At 44.3% G+C, this 26,890-nt stretch overlaps 1 protein-coding gene across 3 annotated transcripts in view; it reads left to right on the top strand.

Annotated features, from left to right (window-relative positions):
• REEP1 (receptor accessory protein 1) overlaps window positions 1–26,890 on the top strand; it is a 172,301-nt gene that overhangs the window by 98,684 nt on the left and 46,727 nt on the right. For 2 of the 3 annotated variants that reach the window (XM_075346788.1, XM_075346787.1), the window contains exon 7: window positions 4,386–4,421. The exons of the other annotated variant lie outside the window; for it this stretch is intronic. In XM_075346788.1, coding sequence (XP_075202903.1) covers window positions 4,386–4,421 — 36 coding nt within the window. The remainder of the gene's footprint in view (window positions 1–4,385; window positions 4,422–26,890) is intronic. 3 annotated transcript variants of the gene reach the window in all.

Here is a 26,890-nt window from a genome sequence, read left to right on the forward strand (position 1 = left end):
GGCACCTGACACTCTTCAGACCCCGGAACACTACACTCTTCAGACCTGGCATCCAAGACTCTTCAGATCCTGGCATCTGATACTCTTCAGACCACGGCACACTACACTCTTTAGACTCCGTACCTGAGACTCTTCAGACCCCAGCTTACACTCTTCAGACCCCAGCCACTTACACTTTTCATAACCCGGTTACCTGACACTTTTCAGACCACGGCACCCATGGTGCCCCTGAGGCTTCAGGCGCCACAGGGTACTGTACCTCCATTGGGGTGTAGTACTTATCTCGGCTCCAGGGAAGGTCGGTATCGGTTTCCACTCACACAAACAAACAGTAAGGGGTACTTTGCACACTACAACATCGCAAGCCGATGGTAGCGATGCCGAGCGTGACAGTCCCCGCCCCCGTCGCAGCTGCGATATCTTGTGATAGCTGCCGTAGCGAAAATTATCGTTACGGCAGCTTCACATGCACTTACCTGCCCTGCGACGTCGCTCTGGTCGGCGAACTGCCTCCTTCCTAAGGGGGCGGGTCGTGCGGCGTCACAGCGACGTCACACGGCAGGCGGCCAATAGAAGCAGGGGGGCGGAGATGAGCGGGATGTAAACATCCCGCCCACCTCCTTCCATCCTCATTGCAGCCGGGACGCAAGTAAGGCGATGTTCCTCGCTCCTGCGGCTTCACACACAGCGGTGTGTGCTGCCGCAGGAACGAGGAACAACATCGTAACATCGGTCCTTCCAAAATTATGGAATTGACTGACGCTACACCGATCATACAATTTCGACGCTTTTGCGCTCGTTAATCGTAGTAAAAACGATTCACATACTCCGATGTCGACAGCGATGCCGGATGTGCGTCACTTTCGATTTGACCCCACCGACATCGCACCTGCGATGTCGTAGTGTGCAAAGTATCCCTAACACTGGGTTGCCCTCCCCAATGGGGACTGGGCCAGGGTCAGATCACAGCAGGGGCTCACTACAGCGGTGGGTTTACAGGACGCCACCACACCAGGGGCTCCCCAATCCACTGGACCCGGGGACTCAGGGTCAGGGAGAAGCAACCACCAGGGGGAGTTAGGAGCACACAGTGGGAAGAGCAGGTTGACCTAGTGAGAGTAGTGAACCAGCTGGGGGCAACAATTCGGAACACACAACACAATGACAACAAAGCAGGCGGCTGCTTCCACAGGACAGACGCTGTCGGGATACAGAATCCTAGGGCAGATACACATCACGTTGTCTACAAACTCTGAAAGGGTCACAGGAAACATCTACAGTTAGGTCCAGAAATATTTGGACAGTGACACAAGTTTTGTTATTTTAGCTGTTTACAAAAACATGTTCAGAAATACAATTATATATATAATATGGGCTGAAAGTGCACACTCCCAGCTGCAGTATGAGACTTTTCACATCCAAATCGGAGAAAGGGTTTAGGAATCATAGCTCTGTAATGCATAGCCTCCTCTTTTTCAAGGGACCAAAAGTAATTGGACAAGGGACTCTAAGGGCTGCAATTAACTCTGAAGGCGTCTCCCTCGTTAACCTGTAATCAATGAAGTAGTTAAAAGGTCTGGGGTTGATTACAGGTGTGTGGTTTTGCATTTGGAAGCTGTTGCTGTGACCAGACAACATACGGTCTAAGGAACTCTCAATTGAGGTTAAGCAGAACATCCTGAGGCTGAAAAAAAAGAAAAAATCCATCAGAGGGATAGCAGACATGCTTGGAGTAGCAAAATCAACAGTCGGGTACATTCTGAGAAAAAAGGAATTGACTGGTGAGCTTGGGAACTCAAAAAGGCCTGGGCGTCCACGGATGACAACAGTGGTGGATGATCGCCGCATACTTTCTTTGGTGAAGAAGAACCCGTTCACAACATCAACTGAAATCCAGAACACTCTCAGTGAAGTAGGTGTATCTGTCTCTAAGTCAACAGTAAAGAGAAGACTCCATGAAAGTAAATACAAAGGGTTCACATCTAGATGCAAACCATTCATCAATTCCAAAAATAGACAGGCCAGAGTTAAATTTGCTGAAAAACACCTCATGAAGCCAGCTCAGTTCTGGAAAAGTATTCTATGGACAGATGAGACAAAGATCAACCTGTACCAGAATGATGGGAAGAAAAAAGTTTGGAGAAGAAAGGGAACGGCACATGATCCAAGGCACACCACATCCTCTGTAAAACATGGTGGAGGCAACGTGATGGCATGGGCATGCATGGCTTTCAATAGCACTGGGTCACTTGTGTTTATTGATGACATAACAGCAGACAAGAGTAGCCGGATGAATTCTGAAGTGTACCGGGATATACTTTCAGCCCAGATTCAGCCAAATGCCGCAAAGTTGATTGGACGGTGCTTCATAGTACAGATGGACAATGACCCCAAGCATACAGCCAAAGCTACCCAGGGGTTCATGAGTGCAAAAAAGTGGAACATTCTGCAATGGCCAAGTCAATCACCAGATCTTAACCCAATTGAGCATGCATTTCACTTGCTCAAATCCAGACTTAAGACAGAAAGACCCACAAACAAGCAAGACCTGAAGGCTGCGGCTGTAAAGGCCTGGCAAAGCATTAAGAAGGAGGAAACCCAGTGTTTGGTGATGTCCATGGGTTCCAGACTTAAGGCAGTGATTGCCTCCAAAGGATTCGCAACAAAATATTGAAAATAAAAATATTTTGTTTGGGCTTGGTTTATTTGTCCAATTACTTTTGACCTCCTAAAATGTGGAGTGTTTGTAAAGAAATGTGACAATTCCTACAATTTCTATCAGATATTTTTGTTCAAACCTTCAAATTAAACGTTACAATCTGCACTTGAATTCTGTTGTAGAGATTTCATTTCAAATCCAATGTGGTGGCATGCAGAGCCCAACTCGCGAAAATTGTGTCACTGTCCAAATATTTCTGGACCTAACTGTAGAACAGTCACTGGATTTGTCCCAACGAGTCTGCAGCCAAATAGCATATAGGATCTGGGGTTGAGGACCGGCACCACAACGGAACCGTGCTATCAGCATACAGAACAGGATACTTTACTGACACCGGGATCCCCAAGTACTTCACGCCACGGGGGTCCGATACTTAGCGCATCAAAGGAGGAAAGGGCTCACAGGCTGACACACACACCGGACTTGACCTTTCACGGATCCGGGATCAGCTGGAGCCCATCGTGGCAGAGATTGGTACTCTGTGGCAGCACCTGAACTACCTGTGAGTAAAAAGACCTGGAACCGCAGCCCCTGTCTCTGCCTCTCCTTTACCGGCGCCCAATGCTGTGGTGCCATCAGGGACTACCACCAACCCCCGCCTGTCCTCCATCTTCCTCCCCGGGGTAATCCTGCTCCGCCTGTGGGGAGCGACACCATCCCGGCTCCAACCCTCACCATCAGCCCCGGAGAGTAGCACCCGCAGCGGCGGCCCATCCTTGGCCGCGTACCACAGGTGTCGTCACAATCTTAAAAAAGATTTTCCTAACCGTCACTACCACCCTCATCCTCCCTCCTGCCTCCCGTCCACCGCCATCCTTTCCTTCCTGTATGCCTCAGGGCAACGGAACCAGACCAACCCACCCCGTAATGACGCAGAGGATCTGCACCCCCGGCTCGGCAACGAATAAGTTAAAAACACCTGCCCCGTGGGGTGCTGCACACCATACACTCTTCGGACCTCACCTGACACTCTTTAGACCCCGTCACCTGATACTTTACCAACCCTGGCACATGACACTTCAGACCCCAGCACATTACACTCTTCAGACCCCAGCACCTGACACTCTTCAGACCCCAGCATCTTACAGTCTTCAGACCCCAGCAGCTTGCACTCTTAAGACCCTAGCACTTTACACTCTTCAGACCCCAGCACTTTGCACTCTTCAGACCCCAGCACCTTATACTTTTCAGACCCCAGCACCTTGCACTCTTCAGACCCCAGCATCTTACACTTTTCAGATTCCAGCACCTTGCACTCTTCAGACCCCAGCACCTTACACTCTTCAGAGCCCAGCATCTTACACACTTCAGACCTCGGCATCTGACACTTTTTAGACCCCAGTACCTGACAATTTTCAGACCCTGCAAACCAACACTTTCAGATCCCGCGATCCAGCACATTTCAAACCATGACAACCAACAAACTTCAGATCCCAGTGGGAAGACCTCAGCAACAATCATTTACCCATCCTGCCCCTGTTCTGTGGCGGAACGTGCTCACAGATGCTTTACCCTGTTAAGTTGTATAATATAGGCATGGAAGGGGGCAGCCAATTGCACAGACTATCTGATCACTAATCTCTACGAGAGTATTAGAAATGCATCAGTTGAACAGATACTTGCTCCATAGTATGACAACCTTTTTACCTTATGGCACTTTTTACAGCGTGTTCTTGTTGTACTACCGAAAAATTTGTACAAGGTGAGTGATTTCCCTGTTTTCTGTGCCCTGGATTTGGCTTCTCTGGAGTGATGATAATATATAGACAATATTCTGATAACCTGAGTGTTTGTGTGCTTGATAATTACACTTTTGTCCCCGTCTGGCACCACACTGTACTAAGGGCAGAGTTCACATTGATGTCCGTCTGCTGTATGTTTTTCTTTTTATATTTTTGTTGTTTATGTAAATTAATCAAACAAGCAATACATAAAATGATCTTTCATAAAATCCATATTGTTAGTGGATCCGCTTTTTGCAATTTTGTACAGGTCTTTATCTCATAGGGCAGTGGTGACCCTTTGCTGCTCTCAGCTGTTCACCAAAACTCTCTGCACAGTAGGTCACATTATATGCTCAACTGATTATATATTGATTTATTTATTTATTATTGCATATATTGTGCTCACACGTTCCACTGCACTGTGCAGAAATTGTCATACCTCCAAAACCTTTCACTTGGGGTAAGTTCTTAGAAAGCTAATTAAAGGGGTATTTCCAGGTAGTCACATTAAAGCATTGTAAAGGCTAGCAGAAATTAACAAACTGCATAATTTACTGTCTGCCATATGTGATAATGTGACCTCCAGGTCATTAGTTCCAATTATAGTCCATTCAAAGCACAGAGAGTAGAGATTTCTTGACTGCAATTTGAAGGACTAGATAGCAGCTCTGCAGTGTCCTCTGGATGATGATGTCATTGGGGCGTGGCTCTGCAGTGTTCTGTAGATGGTGATGTCATAAGGGGTGTGACTCAGTAAGCAGCTCTGTAGTATGCTCTGGACACTGATGTCATAGGGGGTGTGGCTCAGTAAGCAGCTCTGTAGTATGCTCTGGACACTGATGTCATAGGGGGTGTGGCTCAGTAAGCAGCTCTGTAGTATGCTCTGGACACTGATGTCATAGGGGTGTCGCTCAGCTAGCAGCTCTGTAGTATGCTCTGGACACATGTCATAAGGGGTGTGGCTCAGTAACAGCTCTGTAGTATGCTCTGGACACTGATGTCATAGGGGTGTCGCTCAGCTAGCAGCTCTGTAGTATGCTCTGGACACTGATGTCATAGGGGGTGTGGCTCAGTAACAGCTCTGTAGTATGCTCTGGACACTGATGTCATAAGGGGTGTGGCTCAGTAACAGCTCTGTAGTATGCTCTGGACACTGATGTCATAGGGGGTGTGGCTCAGTAAGCGGCTCTGTAGTATGCTCTGGACACTGATGTCATAGGGGGTGTGGCTCAGTAACAGCTCTGTAGTATGCTCTGGACACTGATGTCATAGGGGGTGTGGCTCAGTAACAGCTCTGTAGTATGCTCTGGACACTGATGTCATAGGGGGTGTGGCTCAGTAACAGCTCTCTAGTATGCTCTGGACACTGATGTCATAGGGGGTGTGGCTCAGTAACAGCTCTGTAGTATGCTCTGGACACTGATGTCATAGGGAGTGTGGCTCAGTAACAGCTCTGTAGTATGCTCTGGACACTGATGTCATAGGGAGTGTGGCTCAGTAACAGCTCTGTAGTATGCTCTGGACACTGATGTCATAAGGGGTGTGGCTCAGCTAGCAGCTCTGTAGTATGCTCTGGACACTGATGTCATAGGGGGTGTGGCTCAGCTAGCAGCTCTGTAGTATGCTCTGGACACTGATGTCATAGGGGGTGTGGCTCAGTAAGCAGCTCTGTAGTATGCTCTGGACACTGATGTCATAGGGGTGTGGCTCAGCTAGCAGCTCTGTAGTATGCTCTGGACACTGTCGTCATAAGGGGTGTGGCTCAGTAACAGCTCTGTAGTATGCTCTGGACACTGTCGTCATAAGGGGTGTGGCTCAGTAACAGCTCTGTAGTATGCTCTGGACACTGATGTCATAAGGGGTGTGGCTCAGCTAGCAGCTCTGCAGTGTTTTCTGGACTATGATGTCATAGGGTCTAAAATATATGTTAGTAATGGTAGAAAGACAAACATTAGTGTGAACACAGCCTGTCCTAGCACTACACCAGTACAATAGAGAAGTCCGGGGACCCGTGGTCCTCCTGCATGTGGGCCTGCTGTGTGGTGTGGATGAGATTGCTGTGAATTTAACACATAGCTCATTTGGGCTTTATGTAACCTGCTAATACATGAGAATATATAAAGTTATCTAATATGTTATTAGAGGACAGCAGCGTCTTCTTTTCCTTACCAAAGTTTATAGTTCCCGTTTTCCCATCTCTTTTAATCATCATAAATATAAAATCAAGAGTAATGCGGTAAATAGGGAGGAGGGGGTGTGTAGCTGCAGAATCTCTCCCTCAATGTCTATGTGATACTGCATGCTGCAAGGAGGAAAACAGAGCATCGGACTCCTCTGCTTTGTACTGTATGGAGTGAGAAATGCTTTACTATTCCTTTCCTTAAAGGGTTAACTTCAATGACATAAAATCAAAATGATATAAAAGGCTAAAAAGATAAATGAATACTTACCTTACCGAACCCATGCATCTTCCATTCCAACCCTTACCAGGAACCCACTAGTTTGTTTTGCAAACATGTGACTATGGCAGTCAATCACTGGCTGCTTCAATGATGTGTTTATCACTAATTGGATGCCGGGGGGTCACATGTCCACGTTTGTCTTGGTACTGCCTCCCCTGTCTCCAATCACTGGCTGTATCAATGATGTGTTCATCACTAATTGGCTGCAGGTTGGTCACATGTCCACATTTGTCTCGGTACTTCCTGCCCTGTCTCCAATCACTGCGTGCGCTAGTCACATTGCTGTCCATAAAGAGCAGGCAGTCCAAGGACTTAAAAAGAAATAATAACACTCCAGTATAAGAAATTCTATATTAGCAATTATATAATTAATCAAATGTATTATATTACAAATGGACGTAGGCAAAAAGAGCAGGACAGTGCCCAGTACAAAAAGTGGACCAAACTGTATGGATCTATAATTTATTTTATATATATATATATATATATATATATATATATATATATATATATATACACACACACAGTATATATATATATATATATATATATATGTATATATGTTGTATATGTGTGTATATATATATATATATATATATATATATATATATAATGTAAATCATGATGGTCACACATACAAAAATTAAATAAAAAATGTAAGAATGTAAATCACTCAATCTGATACAATGATGACATATATAGAGATAGTGACAATAGAAGTAAATAAAGTGCAAGTGCAAGGTACAGATGAATTGGACCTTATACATCTATAGTGTACTTCAAGGTATATTATGTGCAAAGAGCCAAGACAAGACCATTAACTGAGATAAACATATATGAGATTACCATAGCCATAAAACAATAATCAGATCTGAGGTTATTTTGAAAAATGACTTCCTGCTCCTCAGTGCTTATTTCGCTAGTTGCTTCTTCAGGGAGTGACCAGGGAATTATGTGGGACCAAGGAAGTCTTGAGTGTCTAGAGTAGGGAATTGGTTAGGAGGCTACTTTTTTTAATTATTATTATTTGACACCATGTGCTTGTTAAGAATTTTAAGTGCCCAGATAACCCCTTTAAATGAAAAGGAATTTGTGAGAGAAAAAATACCTATTGTTTATAGGGGGTCCAAAGGCAGAAGAAATTTAATTCTGAATATCTATTTATGCAGGGGCAGATATATCATTCTTGCAGCCGCACAGGGGCCCAAGAGGTCAGGGGCGCCATTTCTACCTCTAAAACAGGAAAAATTGTGAATTTTTGATGAGTTATTGAACTGAAAAGGGCCCATATACACTGTGTGCAGAATTATTAGGCAAGTTGTATTTTAGAGGATTTTTTTTATTATTGATCAACAACTATGTTTTCAATCAAAAGACTCCTAGATATCAAAGCTTAATATTTTTGGAAGTTGGAGTGGGGTTTTTTAGATTTGGCTATCTAAAGCCAGCTTTACACGTTGCAATTTGTTGTGCAATCACGTTTACGATGTGACACGCCCAGGTTGCAAATGGGATCTTATGAGATTGCACGTAGGTCGTTCATTTGCTGTCACACGAGCATTAGTAGTCTGTTAAATTGATCAATTTTGTGTGCGATCCTTTAGATCATGTGTTCTGTGACGTATGCATTGGGCACCCTTTTTTTTTTTTTTTTTATTTATTGACTTGCCAAGCGTGTGTAATGTGTAGGGATGCGTTTTTACTATGTCATCTGCCATTCAGCTCTGCTACATGGCCGCTAACAGCAGACACAGACAGCCATGTAGCAGAGCTGAATGGCAGATGACAGCAGACACAGACAGAGCCGCACGATCAGAATGAACTCGGGTTAACTTCACCCGACTTCATTGTCATGCTGCGGCTCTGTCTGTGTCGCGTCCTGATTAGCGGTCACCCGTGAAGGACTCACCGGTGACTGCTAAACTCCTGAGTAACTGAATTGAGCAGCCCTCTCTCATACTCACCGGTCCCCGGCGCGGCGCTGCACGGCATTCACACTGCTCCAGCGGCTTTTACTATTTTGAAAAAGCCGGCCGCTCATTAAACAATCTCGTATTCCCTGCTTTCCTGACCACCGGCACCTATGATTGGTTACAGTGAGACACGCCCCCACGCTGAGTGACAGGTGTCTCACTGCACCCAATCACAGCAGCCGGTGGGCGTGTCTATACTGTGCAGTGAAGTAAATAATTAAATAATTAAAAAAAACGACGTGCGGTCCACCCCAATTTTAATACCAGCCAGATAAAGCCATACGGCTGAAGGCTGGTATTCTCAGGATGGGGAGCTCCATGTTATGGGGAGTCCCCCAGCCTAACAATATCAGTCAGCAGCCGCCCAGAATTGTCGCATACATTAGATGCGACAGTTCTGGGACTGTACCCGGCTCTTCCCGATTTGCCCTGGTGCGTTGGCAATCGGGGTAATAAGGAGTTAATAGCAGCCCATAGCTGCCACTAAATCCTAGATTAATCATGTCAGGCGTCTCCCCAAGATACCTTCCATGATTAATCTTTAAGTTACAGTAAATAAACACACAAACCCAAAAAAATCCTTTATTAGAAATAAAAAACACAAACATATACCCTGGTTCAGCACTTTAATAAGCCCGAAAAAGCCCTCCATGTCCGGCGTAATCCAGGATGGTCCAGCGTCGCTTCCAGCTCTGCTGCATGGAGGTGACCAGAGCTGCAGAAGACACAGCCGCTCCTGTCAGCTCCACGCAGCAACTGAAGACAGCCGCGCGATCAGCTGAGCTGTCACTGAGGTTACCCGCGGCCACCGCTGTATCCAGTGACAGCGGGTAACCTCAGTGACAGCTCGGGTGATTGCGCTATTCCCTTCATTAGCTGCATGGAGCTGACAGGAGCGGCGGTGTATTCTGCAGCTCCGGTCACCTTCATGCAGCAGAGCTGGAAGCGACGCTGGACCATCCTGGATTACGCCGGACATGGAGGGCTTTTTCGGGCTTATTAAAGTGGTGAACGAGGGTTTATGTTTGTGTTTTTTATTTCTAATAAAGGATTTTTTCGGGTGTGTGTTTATTTACTGTCACTTACAGATTAATCATGGAAGGTATCTCGGGGAGATGCCTGACATGATTAATCTAGGATTTAGTGGCAGCTATGGGCTGCAATTAACTCCTTATTACCCCGATTGCCAACGCACCAGGGTAAATCGGGAAGAGCCGGGTACAGTCCCAGAACTGTCGCATCTAATGTATGCGGCAATTCTGGGCGGCTGCTGGCTGATATTGTTAGGCTGGGGGACTCCCCATAACGCGGAGCTCCCCATCCTGAGAATACCAGCCTTCAGCCGTATGGCTTTATCTGGCTGGTTTCAAAATTGGGGGGGACCGCACGCCGTTTTTTTAAATTATTTAATTATTTATTTCACTGCACAGTATAGACACGCCCACCGGCTGCTGTGATTGGGTGCAGTGAGACACCTGTCACTCAGCGTGGGGGCGTGTCTCACTGCAACCAATCCTAGGCGCCGGTGGGTGGGGAAAGCAGGGAATACGAGATTGTTTAATGGGCGGCCGGCTTTTTCAAAATAGTAAAAGCCGCCAGAGCAGTGTGAACACCGTGCAGCGCCGCGCCGGGGATCGGTGAGTATGAGAGAGGGGGTAAGAGGGATAGACTGACATGGACAGAGAGAGAGGGACAGAGATAGTGACGGGCTGACAGAGATTAGTGAATGACAGACATTGTGAGGCGCTTCAGAACGCAGCTTTTCAGCTGCGCTCTGAAGCGGACCTTTTTTAAGCTGTGGTGCAGAGCGCACACCTGCGCACATAGCCTCAGACACCGAAATCGTATGAGGGATGTCACACGATTCAATTGACTAGGTTCGTGCAACAAAACGTTCAATTCTAGACAAAGATACGATGTGTTTGCGATCAACGGTTTTGCGTTCAATCCTGATCGTACGTAGCTGTCACACGCAGATACCTCACAAACGATGCCGGATGTGCGTCACTTACAACTTGACCAGAACGACGGATTGTGAGATATATTGAAGCGTGTAAAGCAGGCATTAGGAGGATATCTGTTTGTGCAGGTAACTATTACTGTGCAGAATTATTAGGCAACTTAATAAAAACCAAATCTATTCCCATCTCACTTGTTTATTTTCACCAGGTAAACCAATATAACTGCACAAAATTTAGAAATAAGCATTTCTGACATGCAAAAACAAAACCCCAAAAATTAGTGACCAATATAGCCCCCTTTCTTTCTTTTTCTGGCTCTGCTATATCAGAAAGCACGGGGGAAGAAAGAACGCTGCTGCTCCCCTGTGCTGTCTAATCACTCAATGAGTGAGCAGAGGCTGCTGGTTAGTAAGCGGTGACGTCACCGCTGCCACAGTTGCTATAGTAACCTAAGAAGCGGGTTACTATAGCAACGGTTATCTCCGATCACACCGCTATTCACTGGCTGTGGCATTACAGTGTGTGGCAGCCAATCCCTGCATGTGGGCTGACTCTGTAAAGAGCGCCAACATGCAGGGATGGGGAGCCGAGCTTCTGCCCGACCATCTTGCCGGTACTCGGCGCTCTCCGAGTATATCGAGTTCTGAGATGCTGGGGCGAGCACCGAGTATCGGTGAGCATGCTCATCCATCCCTATCCACTGACACTACAGGACCTTGCATGACATCATAGTCATGTGAGCAGTCTGTAGCCAATGAGATAATACAACATTCACACGTGACTGGTCACATGGCTATGACATCACGGAAGGTCCTATCGTAAGTGGTGGTTACTGGGAGGGCACAGCGATGATCGGACTCAGAAGCAGAAGCGGCGAGAGTCTGCAGGATGCGTTGCAGGACCTATAAGTATAATGACAATGTTTATTCATTATATTACAGTCCCCCCTGCCTCATCACATAATTGTAAAGTCGAAGTTCGGTGTTCGGACGCAAGTACGCATTATCTCAGAACCCGAACTAGAACTTTACAAAACTTTCGGGCGACTCTCCCGAACATGAACACCGGTGGGTTCGCCCATCACTACTACTGATCTAAATTTGCAACAGAGAGGATGTTGTCACTGTGCAGATCACACAATGCAGAGCGAGCAGGGAGGGACAGAGCAGCCTCTGAAACGAACATCACTAGTGATGCTTCATTTAAAGGGGTGATGGCATAGGATGTGACAGAAGCCTCTGCCCCTGATGACACTTTGTTTGAGTATCCCAGCATGCATTGGGATTTTGAAACAAAGCGTCATCAGATAGGAAGTAGGGGAAAAAAATCAATAGTAGTTAGATAGTGTAGTTAGGGAACAGTAGAGAATTTTTAATACAGCCATAATAGAAATTAGTTTAGATTGAGGCAATAAATAGATAGGGATTTAGATTTGAAATTTCTTCAGCATTCGGACCACCACTTTAAATCTGTTCTCATGTTAAATATATTTTTATAAATGTTTTGATTTTTTTTTTAATCTTCTATTTCATCATATTTTGCAATTTTCAAGTTAACCACTAAGCATAATATTAAACTCACACACCCTGTTCTGTGCATATTACTTTTCAGCAGTTTTATTACTACAGACAAGATTACAAGTCAGGTAACTGCTCTATATACACTAGATATGGATCCACCATTCACAATAGGTGATATCACAGCTCACCTCCTCCTCCAGTACAGTGACTGATAACACCTCTATGCACAATAAATGATACATGATCCACCATTCACAATAGTTGATGCCACAGCTCACCACCTTCTGTACAATAGCTGTTAACACCTCTATATACAATAGATAACACAGGATGGATCCACCATAAACAATAGGTGATGTCACAGCTCACTTCCTCCCTCTCATGTACAATTTTTCTGATAACACCTCTATATACAGTACATAACACAGGTTCCACTATTTACAATAGGTAATGTCACAGCTCACCTCCTCCTCCTATACAATGACTGATAACAACTCTATATACAGTAGATAACACAAGTTCCACTATTTCCAATAGGAGATGTCACCTCTCACCTCCTCCTCCTATACAATGACTGATAACAACTCTATATACAGTAGATAACACAGGATCCACCATTCACAATAGGTGATGTCACAGCTCACTTCCCCCTCCTCCCCTTGTACAATGATTGATAACACTTCTATATAGAGTAGATAACACTGGAGCCACAATTCACAATAGGTGATGTCACAGCTCACCTCCTCCTCCTGTACAATGACTAATAACACTTCTATATACAGTAGATAAAACAGGATCCACAATTCACAATAGGTGATGTCACAGCTCACTTTCTCCCCCTCCTCCTTTACAATGACTAATAACACTTCTATATACAGTAGATAAAACAGGATTCACAATTCACAATAGGTGATGTCACAGCTCACCTCCTTCTCCTGTACAATGTCTAATAAGACTTCTATATACAGTAGATAAAACAGGATTCACAATTCACAATAGGTGATGTAACAGCTCCCCTCCTCCTGTACAGTGACTAATAACACTTCTATATACAGTGGATAAAACAGGATTCACAATTCACAATAGGTGATGTCACAGCTCACCTCCTCCTCCTGTACAATGACTAATAACACTTCTATATACAGTAGATAAAACAGGATCCACATTTACAATAGGTGATATCACAGCTCACCTACTCCTGTACAATGACTAATAACATGTCTATAGTCACAGTAGATAACACAGGATCCACAATTCATGATAGGTGATATCACAGCTCACCTCCTCCTATAAAATGACTAATAACACTTCTATATACAGTAGATAACACAGGATCCACAATAGGAGATGTCAGAGCTCACCTCCTCCTCTTATACAATGATTGATAACACTGCTATATACAGTAGATAACACAGGATCCACCATTCACAATAGGTGATGTCACAGCTCACCTCCTCCTCCCCCTCCCTTCACAATGACCTTTGTCCAGATTAGAACATGCCCAGTTTATATTTTTATACAAATAAATAGGGTCTGATTTAGTCCATTGCTACTAATGGTCATGTAAAAAAACACGACTTTTGAGTCTAATAATGTGAAAACTGCAAGTGTTTTATTTTTTTTTAATATAGTGATATAAAAGCCGACAAAAATAAATGTAACATAAAAACCTAATTTAGTTTTGGAGCCATTTTTTGAGAACACATTTACCTTTAAATGGGCGCCACTGTTCTCTATGGGCGGTCTGTGGTATTGCAGCTCAGCCCTATTCACATTAATACTGCATTACCAGACATGGTCTTTACACCCCAGGGGCGCTGTTTCTAAAACATGAAAAAACGAAAATCCTGTTTTTTTAAATCTCATCCTTCCATTTTTTCCTAATATCACACACATCTCCCTGTGTCCTTTATTATTTTAATCTTCTCTATTTCCAAATGATTTTTTTCGAATACGTAAAAATAAAAGTCACTTGTAATGGCCGTCATAAATTATAATGCAATCTGCAAAATTGTCTATAAAAATCAGCCAACTCATCAAACTTAGGGCAAATCTCATTAAAACGGTTGAGTCCTCTGTTAGCCCACACCATAAAGTAGTCGCTGGGCTGCCGTCCAGCTCATGGCGTCCTGATGAAAGTCATCTCATAGGGATCATCTTTTCCACAGGGCCATTACCTAGTCGATATGTCCTGTGAAACTGCTAGTTTGTTAAAGGGATTCTTCAATTTTTTGGAATATATGCAAATTTTGGCAAAGAGAACATAGCCAGTTTTCCAACTCCTATAAAAAAATTTTTTTTTCCAAAACTGGGAGGGGTGTACTCACTTTTGTGATATACTGTATATCGAATTTACACACAATTGCTCCTGTCTAATAGAGACATCTCCATATTTCTTTTCTTTACCATTTTGTATCCTGCGACTTGTTGGAGCACTCTTTTAAAAACAATGTCTCGTCAGATAATGACTTATTGTTTATATCAGGTCTTTGGGTTATATATATTAAAAAAAAACAAACAAAAAAAAACATTTTTCCAATTTTATTTTTGTAATATCCCAATCTGAATTAAAAAGTGTAATCTTGCAAGGTTCACACTGGTCGTTTGGCTATTTTATGCAGTAACCTACTATTCTTTCAGTAAGAGTTTTCAGCAGACTCCTTATCAGCAGAGACAGGATTTCACTGACAGGCAACACCTCTATAAGAGAAGAAAACACAGGGTCCTCTAATCACAATAAGTGATGTCACAGCTCACCTCCTCCCCATCCCTTCTCAATGACTTTAACACACTATCTTTAGATGCTTCACAAGTTAGCACACTATCTTTAGATGCTTTGTATGCTAAGGTTAGAGTCAGTTTATTACTCCTAATGTACATGTGCATTTTCCTGATACAACAGAAATGTGAAAGACTGCAGATTCCTAATTTTTATTTTTTTATTTAAATTTTTATTTTTTCCAGGTAGATACAAGTAGAGGAAGGGGGGGAATCAAGGGTAGCAATCAGTTATGTGTATAAGATAACATATAGCAATTCTTTATCAATCAAATTTTGTTACGTTTTCGACAAGTGTAGCAAGTTACGATTGGACCTTGCACAAGGATCATAAAGGTCCCAATTCTTGAAAAATAATAATACCATAAGTAACGATGTGGCCACAGACTATTTTTTGTTTTTAATATAGATTGTGATATAGGCAAAAAATTGTCAAAAAGTAAAAAATAAAATTAAAAAAATATAACAAGAAATACCTGATTTAAACAACGTCATCTTCTGTTGATACGTTCCCTTTAAATCGTTCAGCACTTGCCCCATTATAATGCAGGAGCCACCCAAAAATCTCTGTTAGCGTAATACACTCCTGCTATGCCTTAATAAGTTTTGTTTTTCGAGCACTCGGGAAACCAATACAGCAAACACAGCTTTGTGGTGTACTGAAATGTTCTGCCTTATTACATCATGTGACCAGCCTATATAGTACCTCAAACAAAGAAATAACTCCTCTGAACTATGCACCAATAAGAGCCGCAGGGGTGTGTATAGAAATGTGAAACTTCCCCGCCCATCAGTGTTAGCTGAACCCTATGAAATCATTGGCTATAAGACAAGATGGACATTATAGGAACAAAATGAATTCTATTCTCTCACATCTCCCAGACGTTGCATGGTTCACAATACATGAATGGGGACTGAGCTGGTTAGGCAACTTGGTGTGTTCGGTGGTCTCTTTGTGTGATTAATCTGGATGCTGTTGCTCCCCCCATCGCCCAGCACTGGCCTTAATAACAGATTCAGTCCTCATCAGCGGATTCTGCTCTGGAGAACAGTAATACTTACTAAAGCTTTTAGTCTTATGAGTGCCAGTAAATGGGGCATTACTAATACCGGGCAATTTATGGTTTATGGACATGTATGTAATAGAGATCCTTATCCTTCCGCCAGCTACAATCTCCTGTCTGTATAAATGAAAACACACAGATTGGAGGTTTATGGTGGTAAGAAAAGGCTCTGATACCGGGGGTCAGCGACAGAATTTACTGAATATTCCTTCATTTCATAAACTTATTGAAAGGGTTTTCTTACAATACGTTGCCTAGCCTTGTGCGCATGTGGTGTTGTGGCACATGGATGCCATAGAGCGCACCCAGAACACAAAGGCCATCCTAAATACTGTTGCCTGGATTGTCGAGTCACTTTAGTGGATCCTCCTCGTCATGAATTAGACTGCTGATCATATAAAAGACTGACGTATAATGCTACATCATCCCAAGGCCGGTCAATGGATGATAAGAGTCAGGGTAGGCTCATTGTTTGACAGCCAGTGTGAGCTTAATCAGTTTGGCAGTAGCTGTCTGTGACCACCTCTGTAGGGAAAGATGGCGCCGGATGCTGTCAGTGTCAGCGTGACTGGTAATGTCATCCCAGGTACTCAAGTGGCGCAACACAGAGGGAACAACAGGGTAGCTATACAACAGAAGGCCCTGGTGCCAGGGAGAGGGTAGCGGGCTCACTTCCTAACAGTCTACTGCAGCTGATCCTTGCAGTCCCTAACGTCCCTAGTTAGGTCCTTCCTCTGTGCGACATCACATACCTAGGTCCTCGCTGGCCCTAAGCTCAGCCTGACTAGTGAAGACCAGCGAAATACTGGTCTCGCCATTGCAATAAGACAACGAGAGGAAGCTAAGACAAACGGGTTAGTAAAGACAAAAGAAAAAGCACTCCTTGGTTTCTTCAGCAGGAAACTTCACAGTTGCAACAGAAAGGACACCGCTGCTATGCAAAGACGAGCTCCTTCAACATGGACAGCATAGGTATGAACTATAGCCGACATAGGGAATAGTGAGGAGCGAATACTTAGAGCAGAAAGGAATGGTTGCAGAGTAGGTTACAACTACCTGTTAGATTACTAGAAACAAAATATCCTTAATCCTTGAAGTAGATGGCCATCAAGTAACAAGTGATAGCCACAACATGATATCACTCCAAGGAAATGTATGAAAACAGAGATAATGGAGTGCTTAATTAAAATATCAAATTTTATTTTATAATTATATTAAAATTGATAAAGTGCAATGTTACAAGTGAAAAACAAGTTGAAAATAGATCAAGGATGTGGTAGGAAGAGGTTTGGAACTGCACAGAGTATGTACGCAGACAAAGAATTAGAATCAGTCCAAATAAAATAAAAAATAGGACAAAAAGAATCCTGTCCCCAGGTGCTGTGAGGCAATACTGGGATGTTAATAAATCCAAGTGGTACAGAAATTCCTAATAAAGAGTCACATAACAAATAGAAGCTAATACATACTCAATAAAGTGCCGTGTGCAGTCTCACAGAGATGGAATTCCAAAGGAAGACCCCAGACGAGCGTTTCACATGTAAATCTATGGCTTAATCATGGGGAAGAGGAAGTTAAGATAAACGAGTGAGTAAAGACAAAACAAAGAGCACGCCTTGGTTTCTTTAGCAGGAAACTTCACAGCTGCAACAGAAAGGACACCACAGCTATGCAGAGATGAGCTCCTTCAACATGGACAGCATAGGTATGAGCTATAGCCGACATAGGGAGTAGTGAGGAGCGGATACTTATAGCAGAAGGGAATGGTTGCAGAGGAGGTTACAACTACCTGTTAGATCACTACAGGATAGAAATGAACCTTAACCACTGCAGTACCAGATGGCATTAAATAAGCTGCAACTCAGCGAATCTGTGATCAACAATATTTCTGATCATAGAGCCCCCCCGAGATCACACCAGGCCGTGACACACTTGTGACAGTCAGTCACTGCATCTAGCGCCATAGATTCTACACCCTTTGGGGATATCCGACCATCATGTGTATGAAGGGCAGGAAATAGTCTTGTCCATTGAGTGGACTTTTTGTGGTTGGTGCATGTTTACTCCAATATGATGCATTTTTCGTCTTTTTTTAGTAATGCTCCTTTTTCTAAACACTCTTCAAAACTTTCAAAGCAGACCCAACCTACCATTTCCCTATTTAGTATTCTCCTGAATGCAGCTATTTTGCAGGAGAGAGGGGGGGTTTCAGAGGGTCTTTCTTTTCATTACTTGGGGGTCTCAGAAGTTGTACTCCAATCCTTCAGACATGTATGACATGCCCTATGGTCTTGTAGAGGTTACAAGTATACGTCTCTCCATCGACTAGTGGATTACAGTGGAGGTAGACGCACACAACGTCTTTTTCAGGCGGATTCTGCTAAAAATTAACATTATGCATAGAAATGTCAAAAAGTCAGGGCTGCTATGTTCATTCTCCTTTTACTTCTTTAGGCCTCCTTCACACATCTGTGTCTCCGGTACGTGGGACGTCTGTTTTCACACATACTGGAGACACGGGCACACGTAGACCCATTAAAATCAAACAGTAGACATATCCGTTTTTTCTCCGGTGGCACGTGTGTCACACGGACCGCATGGATGTGATCTGTGTGACATCAGTGTGACGTGTACCGGAGAAAACACATGTGCCTGTGAAATAAATGAATTTCTATACTCACCTGTCTCCAGAGCTGCTGTCACTTGCTTCCGACTCCCGCTCATTATGCTCAATCTCTTATGCACGGGACAGAGGACCGAAAGCAGCAGCAGCGGGGAGTCGGCAGGGTTGGAGACTGTAGATCAGCACCATGGACAGCAGCACCAGGGACGGGTGAGCAGAAAGTTTCTGTTTTCCGTGTGTTATCACGGATAGCACACAGAGAACACACAAGTGGCAAAATCACGGCACACTGAGGGCAATACGCACCTTTTACACATCCATGCAAAACGTGCGTCGTTTTCACGAAAGTCTGAAAGAGGCCTTAAACAGCTCCAGGGTCCAGAAACCGTGAAGCAGTTAATAGGAGTACCATGTTCATTCTGCATTTGACTTCCTCTGGGAAGTCACTTTAGTGAAAAGTACAGCGAAAAGAAACCGGCGGCTCAAAAACATGACAACAAAGCTGCCGAGGAAGCAGCTTCAGGGAGAAGAACACTGGCGGTTATCTATAGCGGCTTCACCCTGAAAAACACAACAGTTCTTTTGCCTGAAAGTGTCATTATGTGGACATATTATAAAAAAGGCAATTTATGAAGGTGTCTGCACTTGTCAAAACTTTGCAAAACGTTTTGTAAAGAAAAAAATAAAATAATTGTGTCTTTTTTTACTACTTCTTGCTACTTTTGAAACGTGGATGGTAAAGTGTGATGTAATGGCGGCTCATTTTTGAACAACCGTATAGATAGGTGATAACTACAGATGAGCAAACCTGAAAAGTAAAGTGTGGTCTTCTTTCCAAACACGAACTTTATAAAAAACAGTGGTCAAGTTTAGAGTTCGGGAGCTTTACGTAGGCTAAACACTCGCTCAAGTATTGCTGTGCTGCGGTACTGAGAGCCATTTGCAGTGGTTGACTGAGTCGCACTAGCGATAACAACAGACTTATCTGATGAGGTATGCAACAGAAAAAAAACCTTAAAAATCTTCACCATCTGCCCCCAGAAGTGATCTGTTTATAGTTTGCTGCATGTGGGTGGAGACCCGAACGGCCCAATCAGTGACTTCCACTGAGGTTCAGATCAAGTCTGGGGCTCGAACTTTATCTAAAGTTCGGCTGAACCCGAACTTCAACGGATCCACTCATTTCTAGTAAAGCGCGAGCATTACCATGCTCGGGTGGTTAGTACACGTAACTAGTGATGAGCGGGCACTACCATGCTCAGGTGCTCGGTACTTGTAACTAGTGATGAGCAGGAACTACCATGCTCGGGTGCTCGGTACTTGTAACTAGTGACGAGCGAGCACTACCATGCTCGGGTGCTCAGTACTCGTAACTAGTGATAAGCGGGCACTACCATGCTCGGGTGCTCAGTACTGGTAACTAGTGATAAGCGGGCACTACCATGCTCAGGTGCTCAGTACTTGTAACTAGTGATGAGCGGGCACTACCATGCTCGGGTGCTTTGTACTCGTAACTAGTGATGAGCGAGCACCACCATGCTCGGGGTATCAGTACTGGTAACTAGTGATGAGCGAGCACCACCATGCTCGGGTGCTCAGTACTTGTAACTAGTGATGAGCGGGCACTACCATGCTCGGGGTATCAGTACTGGTAACTAGTGATGAGCGAGCACCACCATGCTCGGGGTATCAGTACTGGTAACTAGTGATGAGCGAGCACCACCATGCTCGGGGTATCAGTACTGGTAACTAGTGATGAGCGAGCACCACCATGCTCGGGTGCTCAGTACTCGTAACTAGTGATGAGCGGGCACTACCATGCTCGGGTGCTCAGTACTTGTAACTAGTGATGAGCGGGCACTACCATGCTCGGGGTATCAGTACTGGTAACTAGTGATGAGCAAGCACTACCATGCTCGGCTGCTCGGTACTCGTAACTAGTGATGAGCGAGCACCACCATGCTCGGGGTATCAGTACTGGTAACTAGTGATGAGCGAGCACCACCATGCTCGGGGTATCAGTACTGGTAACTAGTGATGAGCGAGCACTACCATGCTCGGGGTATCAGTACTGGTAACTAGTGATGAGTGAGCACTACCATGCTCGGGGTATCAGTACTGGTAACTAGTGATGAGCGAGCACCACCATGCTCGGGGGATCAATACTGGTAACTAGTGATGAGCGAGCACTACCATGCTCAGGTGCTCAGTACTGGTAACTAGTGATGAGCGAGCACTACTATGCTCTGGTGCTCAGTACTGGTAACTAGTGATGAGCGAGCACCACCATGCTCGGGGTATCAGTACTGGTAACTAGTGATGAGCGAGCACTACCATGCTCGGGGTATCAGTACTGGTAACTAGTGATGAGTGAGCACTACCATGCTCGGGGTATCAGTACTGGTAACTAGTGATGAGCGGGCACTACCATGCTCGGGGTATCAGTACTGGTAACTAGTGATGAGTGAGCACTACCATGCTCGGGGTATCAGTACTGGTAACTAGTGATGAGTGAGCACTACCATGCTCGGGGTATCAGTACTGGTAACTAGTGATGAGCGAGCACCACCATGCTCGGGGTATCAGTACTTGTAACTAGTGATGAGCGAGCACCACCATGCTCGGGGTATCAGTACTAGTAACTAGTGATGAGCGGGCACTACCATGCTCGGGGTATCAGTACTGGTAACAAGCAGTTGAATCCTCGAACGGGCTCGACTCGTCTATCGAGTATAATGGAAGTCAGTGAGGAACTTGAGCATTTTTCTGGAAGAAATCTTCTGAAATTATGCTTGATTGTCCGATTGACTTCCATTATACTCAGTATACAAATCGGGCCTGTCCAAGGGTTCAACTGCTTGTTGCGAATTCCGAGCATGGTCGTGCCCACTCATCACTAGTGATAACTATAAAATTAGGTATGGACTGTTTACTGATCCAGTATCTTCTATAGATCAGCATCTGTAGCTACTGTTACTCTTAAAGGGATTGTCTGACATGTAAAGAATTTCCATGAAATAAGGCAAATGTGATTTGTTTTCCTTTCTTACTGTGACTTTATGGAAGCGACAGACTTAATATTTTGTTTTTCTTTTTTCCCTATGTGCCAATGTTCTGGGGCTGTTATGTAAGTGTCACATCTGCATGGTAGTGCTAAAACCTTTATCCATCTTGTTCTGTATTAAAGGGAATGTACCATCACCAGCACCTTCTTAAAGGCTATGTCCACCTTCGGATACCATTTTACAGTTTACACAATTAAGTGTGCATTTACATTGTCAGACCCATGGGTATTTAACATCCGCCAAACCGTTACCTGTAAACCCATCAGCGGATGTTTAATAGTTTGTTTATACTTACTGTCTGCACTTACTTGCGCCTAGAATGATAAGGGCGTTGTCCATGCATGTGTCACTCTGTGACTTCCAAAATTGTGAATCCTCACATCGTGCACACTGTGCACTGTCAGGATTCTTCGCTGGGCAGTCATGTGACAAATAGGGTGCGATTTGCAAACTTGTGACCACATTATAATTAGACGTGTCCAGCTTGAGTTTGACTAAGGCTAGGCAAGTCTAATAATCGGCATGTGACCGCATTTATGCAAATACATACTTGTGGTTATGTGCCCAGGGCCGACAACTGAGAATCCTAACAGCGCGCCCACTGTGCACTGTGAAGATTTACAAGTTTGCAGTCACATAGAGTGACCCAAGTCAGGACAACCCCTTTAATCTGATCTTTCTGTGCGCACTGAATAGCATTGTTCTTGGCAGCATATCACCTGTTTACATAGGACGTGCTGCTAAAAACAATACATTTTAAGTGTCACCTGACGAACAAGCCTTTTGCTCATTCACAAGCCAAAAATTCAACGAGCTTTCCTAAAAACATACCCTTAGTTTGTAAATACATTGTATTTCTAATGCACCCTACCCACGTCAGTGATTCTGTTACGTATGCGCTAGTTTCACAAACATACACAGACCCATTAAAATCAATGGGTCTGCGCACACATCAGTGACTTTTCACTGACCGTGTCTCTGTGCGGCGTACACACGTATTCATGAGTTCCGCACAGAGACATGTCCATTCTTTCTGGCATGACTGATGTCCCATGAACCACACTATGGTGTGACCTGTCAAAAATGTCCCAGAAAAACACTGACATTGAAATTTAAAAACTTTTTATACTCACCTTCTCCAGCGACACTGTCTCCGGTCACTGCGCTCTCCTGCTTCCTGGCCGCCTAATTATTCTCATGCATATGCATTTATGCCGACCCGGAAGTAGCTGCAGAGAGGAGACAGCGGCAGCTGGAGACAGCAAAGTCGGAGAGTTCAGCACCATGGACAGCAGGAACGGGGACAGATGAGTTTAGCTCCATGTGCTATCACGGCTCACTGATAGCACATGGAGAACACACGTGTGCCATGAATCACGGCACACGGAGGGACATATGCGTTTTTAACACATCAGTGAAAAACGTCTGTGTTCTTCACTGACGTGGGAAAGAGGTACCGATATCGCTAGTGTGGGTACCCGCCCCCATCTGTTGTGCGACACAGGCAAATCGCTGCCCGTGCCGCACAACATCGCCCAGACCCGTCACACATACTTACCTGTCCGGCGACGTCGCTGTGACCGGCGAACCGCCTCCTTTCTAAGGGGGCGGTTCTCTCAGCGTCACAGCGACGTCACAGCTGCGTCACTGAACCGCCACCCAATAGAAGCGGAGGGGCGGAGATGAGCGGGACGTAACATCCCGCCCACCTCCTTCCTTCCTCATAGCGGCCGGGAGGCAGGTAAGGAGAGCTTCCTCGTTCCTGCGGTGTCACACGGAGCGATGTGTGCTGCCGCAGGAACGAGGAACAACATCGTTACTGCTGCAGTAACGATTTTTGAGAATGGACCCCCATGTCACCGATGAGCGATTTTGCACGTTTTTGCAACGATGCAAAATCGCTCATAGGTGTCACACGCAACAGCATCGCTAATGCGGCTGGATGTGCGTCACCAATTCCGTGACCCCAACGACTTCGCATTAGCGATGTCGTAGCGTGTAAAGCCCCCTTAAGACAAAGTATTTAGAAAGTGACGACATTTTTTTTTTTCTAATGTAGATTAAAGGGATGATTCTGCTTATTGTGCTCTCAAAAATCAACAGATCATCCTGATTTCTGCTGCTATTGTTGGGAGAAGCTCCATAGAATAGAATACACATTGTTGAGTCCATTGGCTCCCTGCTGTAATTCATCAAGGCCTCCTGCCTTTATGAATGAAAATGTAAAAGTTTACAAAAAAATTAAATATAGGTAGTGATATAAAAAAAATAAAATAAAATAAATTCTATAATTTGTTTAAAGAAAAAATATATATATAATAATATATTTTCTGATGACACATTCCCTTTAATGCTGATGTGTGTGATTCCCACTAACAGCTAGTCCAGTCCCCTGGTGTAGATAAAGTGAATAAATAGAACTGAGAACCCCAGGTATAAGTCCACAATAAAGCCATTTTTTTGTCATTAATCATCCAATATGATGTTGCAGTGTTGCGCTTCCCGGCATCCATGGAACACAGCCTACGAGTGCAATACACTTTATGTCTATATGAACTAGATGTTCAATCTGTCTCTGTTTTGTTTTTTTTTTGGATGGGTGTCGTCACATGGGACTCTGTGTTTATAGACAGCTTTGACATGGAACCAATGATTTTTTTTTACGTTATTTTTAACTTTAGTTAATAAAAGTGCACTAAGTTTCAGACTTAAAATCTTCATTAAAGGGAATCTGTCAGCAGGTTTTTGCTATATAAGCTGAAGCCAGCATGCTGCAAGGGTTGAAGGGAACCTGACATCAGTTTTGGCGACTATAACCTGCGGCCACCACTAGTGGGCTCTTATATACAGCATTCTAACATGCTGTATATAAGAGCCCAGGCCGCTGTGTAGAACGTGAAAATCACTGTATAATACTTACCTAAGGGGCGGTGCGGTGCAGACTGGTCGGATAGGTGTCTCCGTTCTCCGGTACCGGCGCCTCCTCTTTTGGCCATCTTTGTCCTCCTTCTACTGAAGCCTGGGTGTATGATGCGTCCTACGTCATCCACACTAGCCGGCAGTGAGGTCCGGCTCAGGCGCCCTTTGATCTGCTCTGAGCAGGGCATATCAAAGTATTGTAGTTCGCATGCTCCTTTCTCTGATTGACACCTCACAAGTTAATGTACAATCTCTATAGAGCCTGAGATGGATGGGGCCAGCTCCCTAGACTCTGCTACATAACTAAAGCTAAAAATGCAGATTATCTCAGAACGGTTGCACCCAGTAATCTAAGTGATATATTGTTGGATTTAGAGTCTCTTTGCCTACACAATGCTGTTCTCAGATGAGGTAGCAAAAACGTGCTGACAGATTCCCTTTCATTTTCAGACGACCTGATGTGCAGATTTTTCTTCTGAGTGTCCCTCCCTGTAATACAGGCAGGATGTGACCTCTGTGTGTATCCAGAGTGCTGCTGTCTTTACCCTTACTTGCTTTTACCTATCAGCACAGCTTCTATCCTGCACTTATTTTACGCCTCATATTTTTGCTTTTTTATTTTCAGTAGCCTGTTTTCTCTGCCATCTCAGAGACTGTACATTTTTTTCTTCCCTCTCCATGGTGTGGAAATATGTGTACAATCTTCTCCTCCTCCTCCTTGTGTGTCTAAGGCTGCTTTCACACTACGTTTTTTTAACAAGGCGTCATGAACGTTTTTTTGCTGTAAAAGCGGATCCTGTTTTTACAAAGAAAAACGCATGCAAACGCAAGTGTTATTTTGCAGGATCCTGTCACTTGAAGTTTATGGGCGGGCATTGGAGTCATGTGATCGGGAGTGAGGGGAACTGAACGTGATAGACTGGGAGCCGGCATCTGACAGCTGCGGAGGCTCGTAACCAAGGTAAACATTGGGTAACTTGCTTGGATACCCGATATTTACTTTGGTTACGAGCGTCTGCAGCTGCTAGGAGCCGGGCACCCTGCACACGTAACCAAGGTAAACATCGGGTAACTTGCTTGGATACCCGATGTTTACCTTGGTTACGAGCGTCTGCAGCTGCTAGGAGCCGGGCTCCCTGCATACGTAACCAAGGTAAACATCGGGTATCTAAGCAAGTTACCCGATGTTTACCTTGGTTACGAGCCTTCGCAGCTCTCAGGCGGGGGAGAGAGAGAGGGAGGGGGAGAGAGAGACTGATCACGCGAGGCTGGTTTCTGGGCATGCTCAGTAGAGCAAGCAGGATCCTGTCTATCAGCATACCAGCGTTCACATGCGTTTGCGTGCTGTTTAGTCAGGATCCAGCGATTTGCAGTATTTGGACGCAGCTCAAAAACGCTACAAGTAGCGTTTTTGAAAAAAGTAAAAAAAACTGCAAGTCACTAGATCCTCACTATAACGCACGCAAACACAGGTGAACGCATGTTGACGCGAGTCCATTGCAAATGCATTGAAATGAAAACGCATTTGCACTGGATCCGTTTTTGCGTTAAAAAAACGTTCAGGACGCATGTTAAAAAAACGTAGTGTGAACGCCGCCTAACACTAAGAGAAGGGAGAGAGAGATGTCACGTGCAGGAACGATGAATGATTTGTATCTTTTTTTGCACTGAGCTAAACTTTCAGCAGCAGCAAAATAGTAGAATTTTTTTTTAATAAAGACTGGTCAGAAAGTCGATTAACCCCTCAATTAAAAGTAAATGAACAATATAAAAAAATCTGGCAGAAGGTGGACTTAGCTTATGCATATAAAGCACTGCAACGTATTGTTTGACTAGAGAACAAAATAAAATATCCAGCCATTTTCCTTTTTTTTATGGTTTTTTTTGTAATATTTTTTGTTTTAACAAAAGCTTTTAACCCCCCCTTCCCCCATGTTTTACCCAATAATTTCTAAAGCTCCTTCTTGTTGCACAAATTAATTCTTTCTTTAGAGAATCTTGATGAGATGAAGTGGTGTTGACTAACATTAGATCCTCGATAATCTGCTCGTTGTGTAGTGCATTGACGTTTGACAATATACG

Source organism: Anomaloglossus baeobatrachus, chromosome 1 (assembly GCF_048569485.1).
Source record: "Anomaloglossus baeobatrachus isolate aAnoBae1 chromosome 1, aAnoBae1.hap1, whole genome shotgun sequence".
NCBI classification, from domain to species: Eukaryota; Metazoa; Chordata; class Amphibia; order Anura; family Aromobatidae; genus Anomaloglossus; species Anomaloglossus baeobatrachus.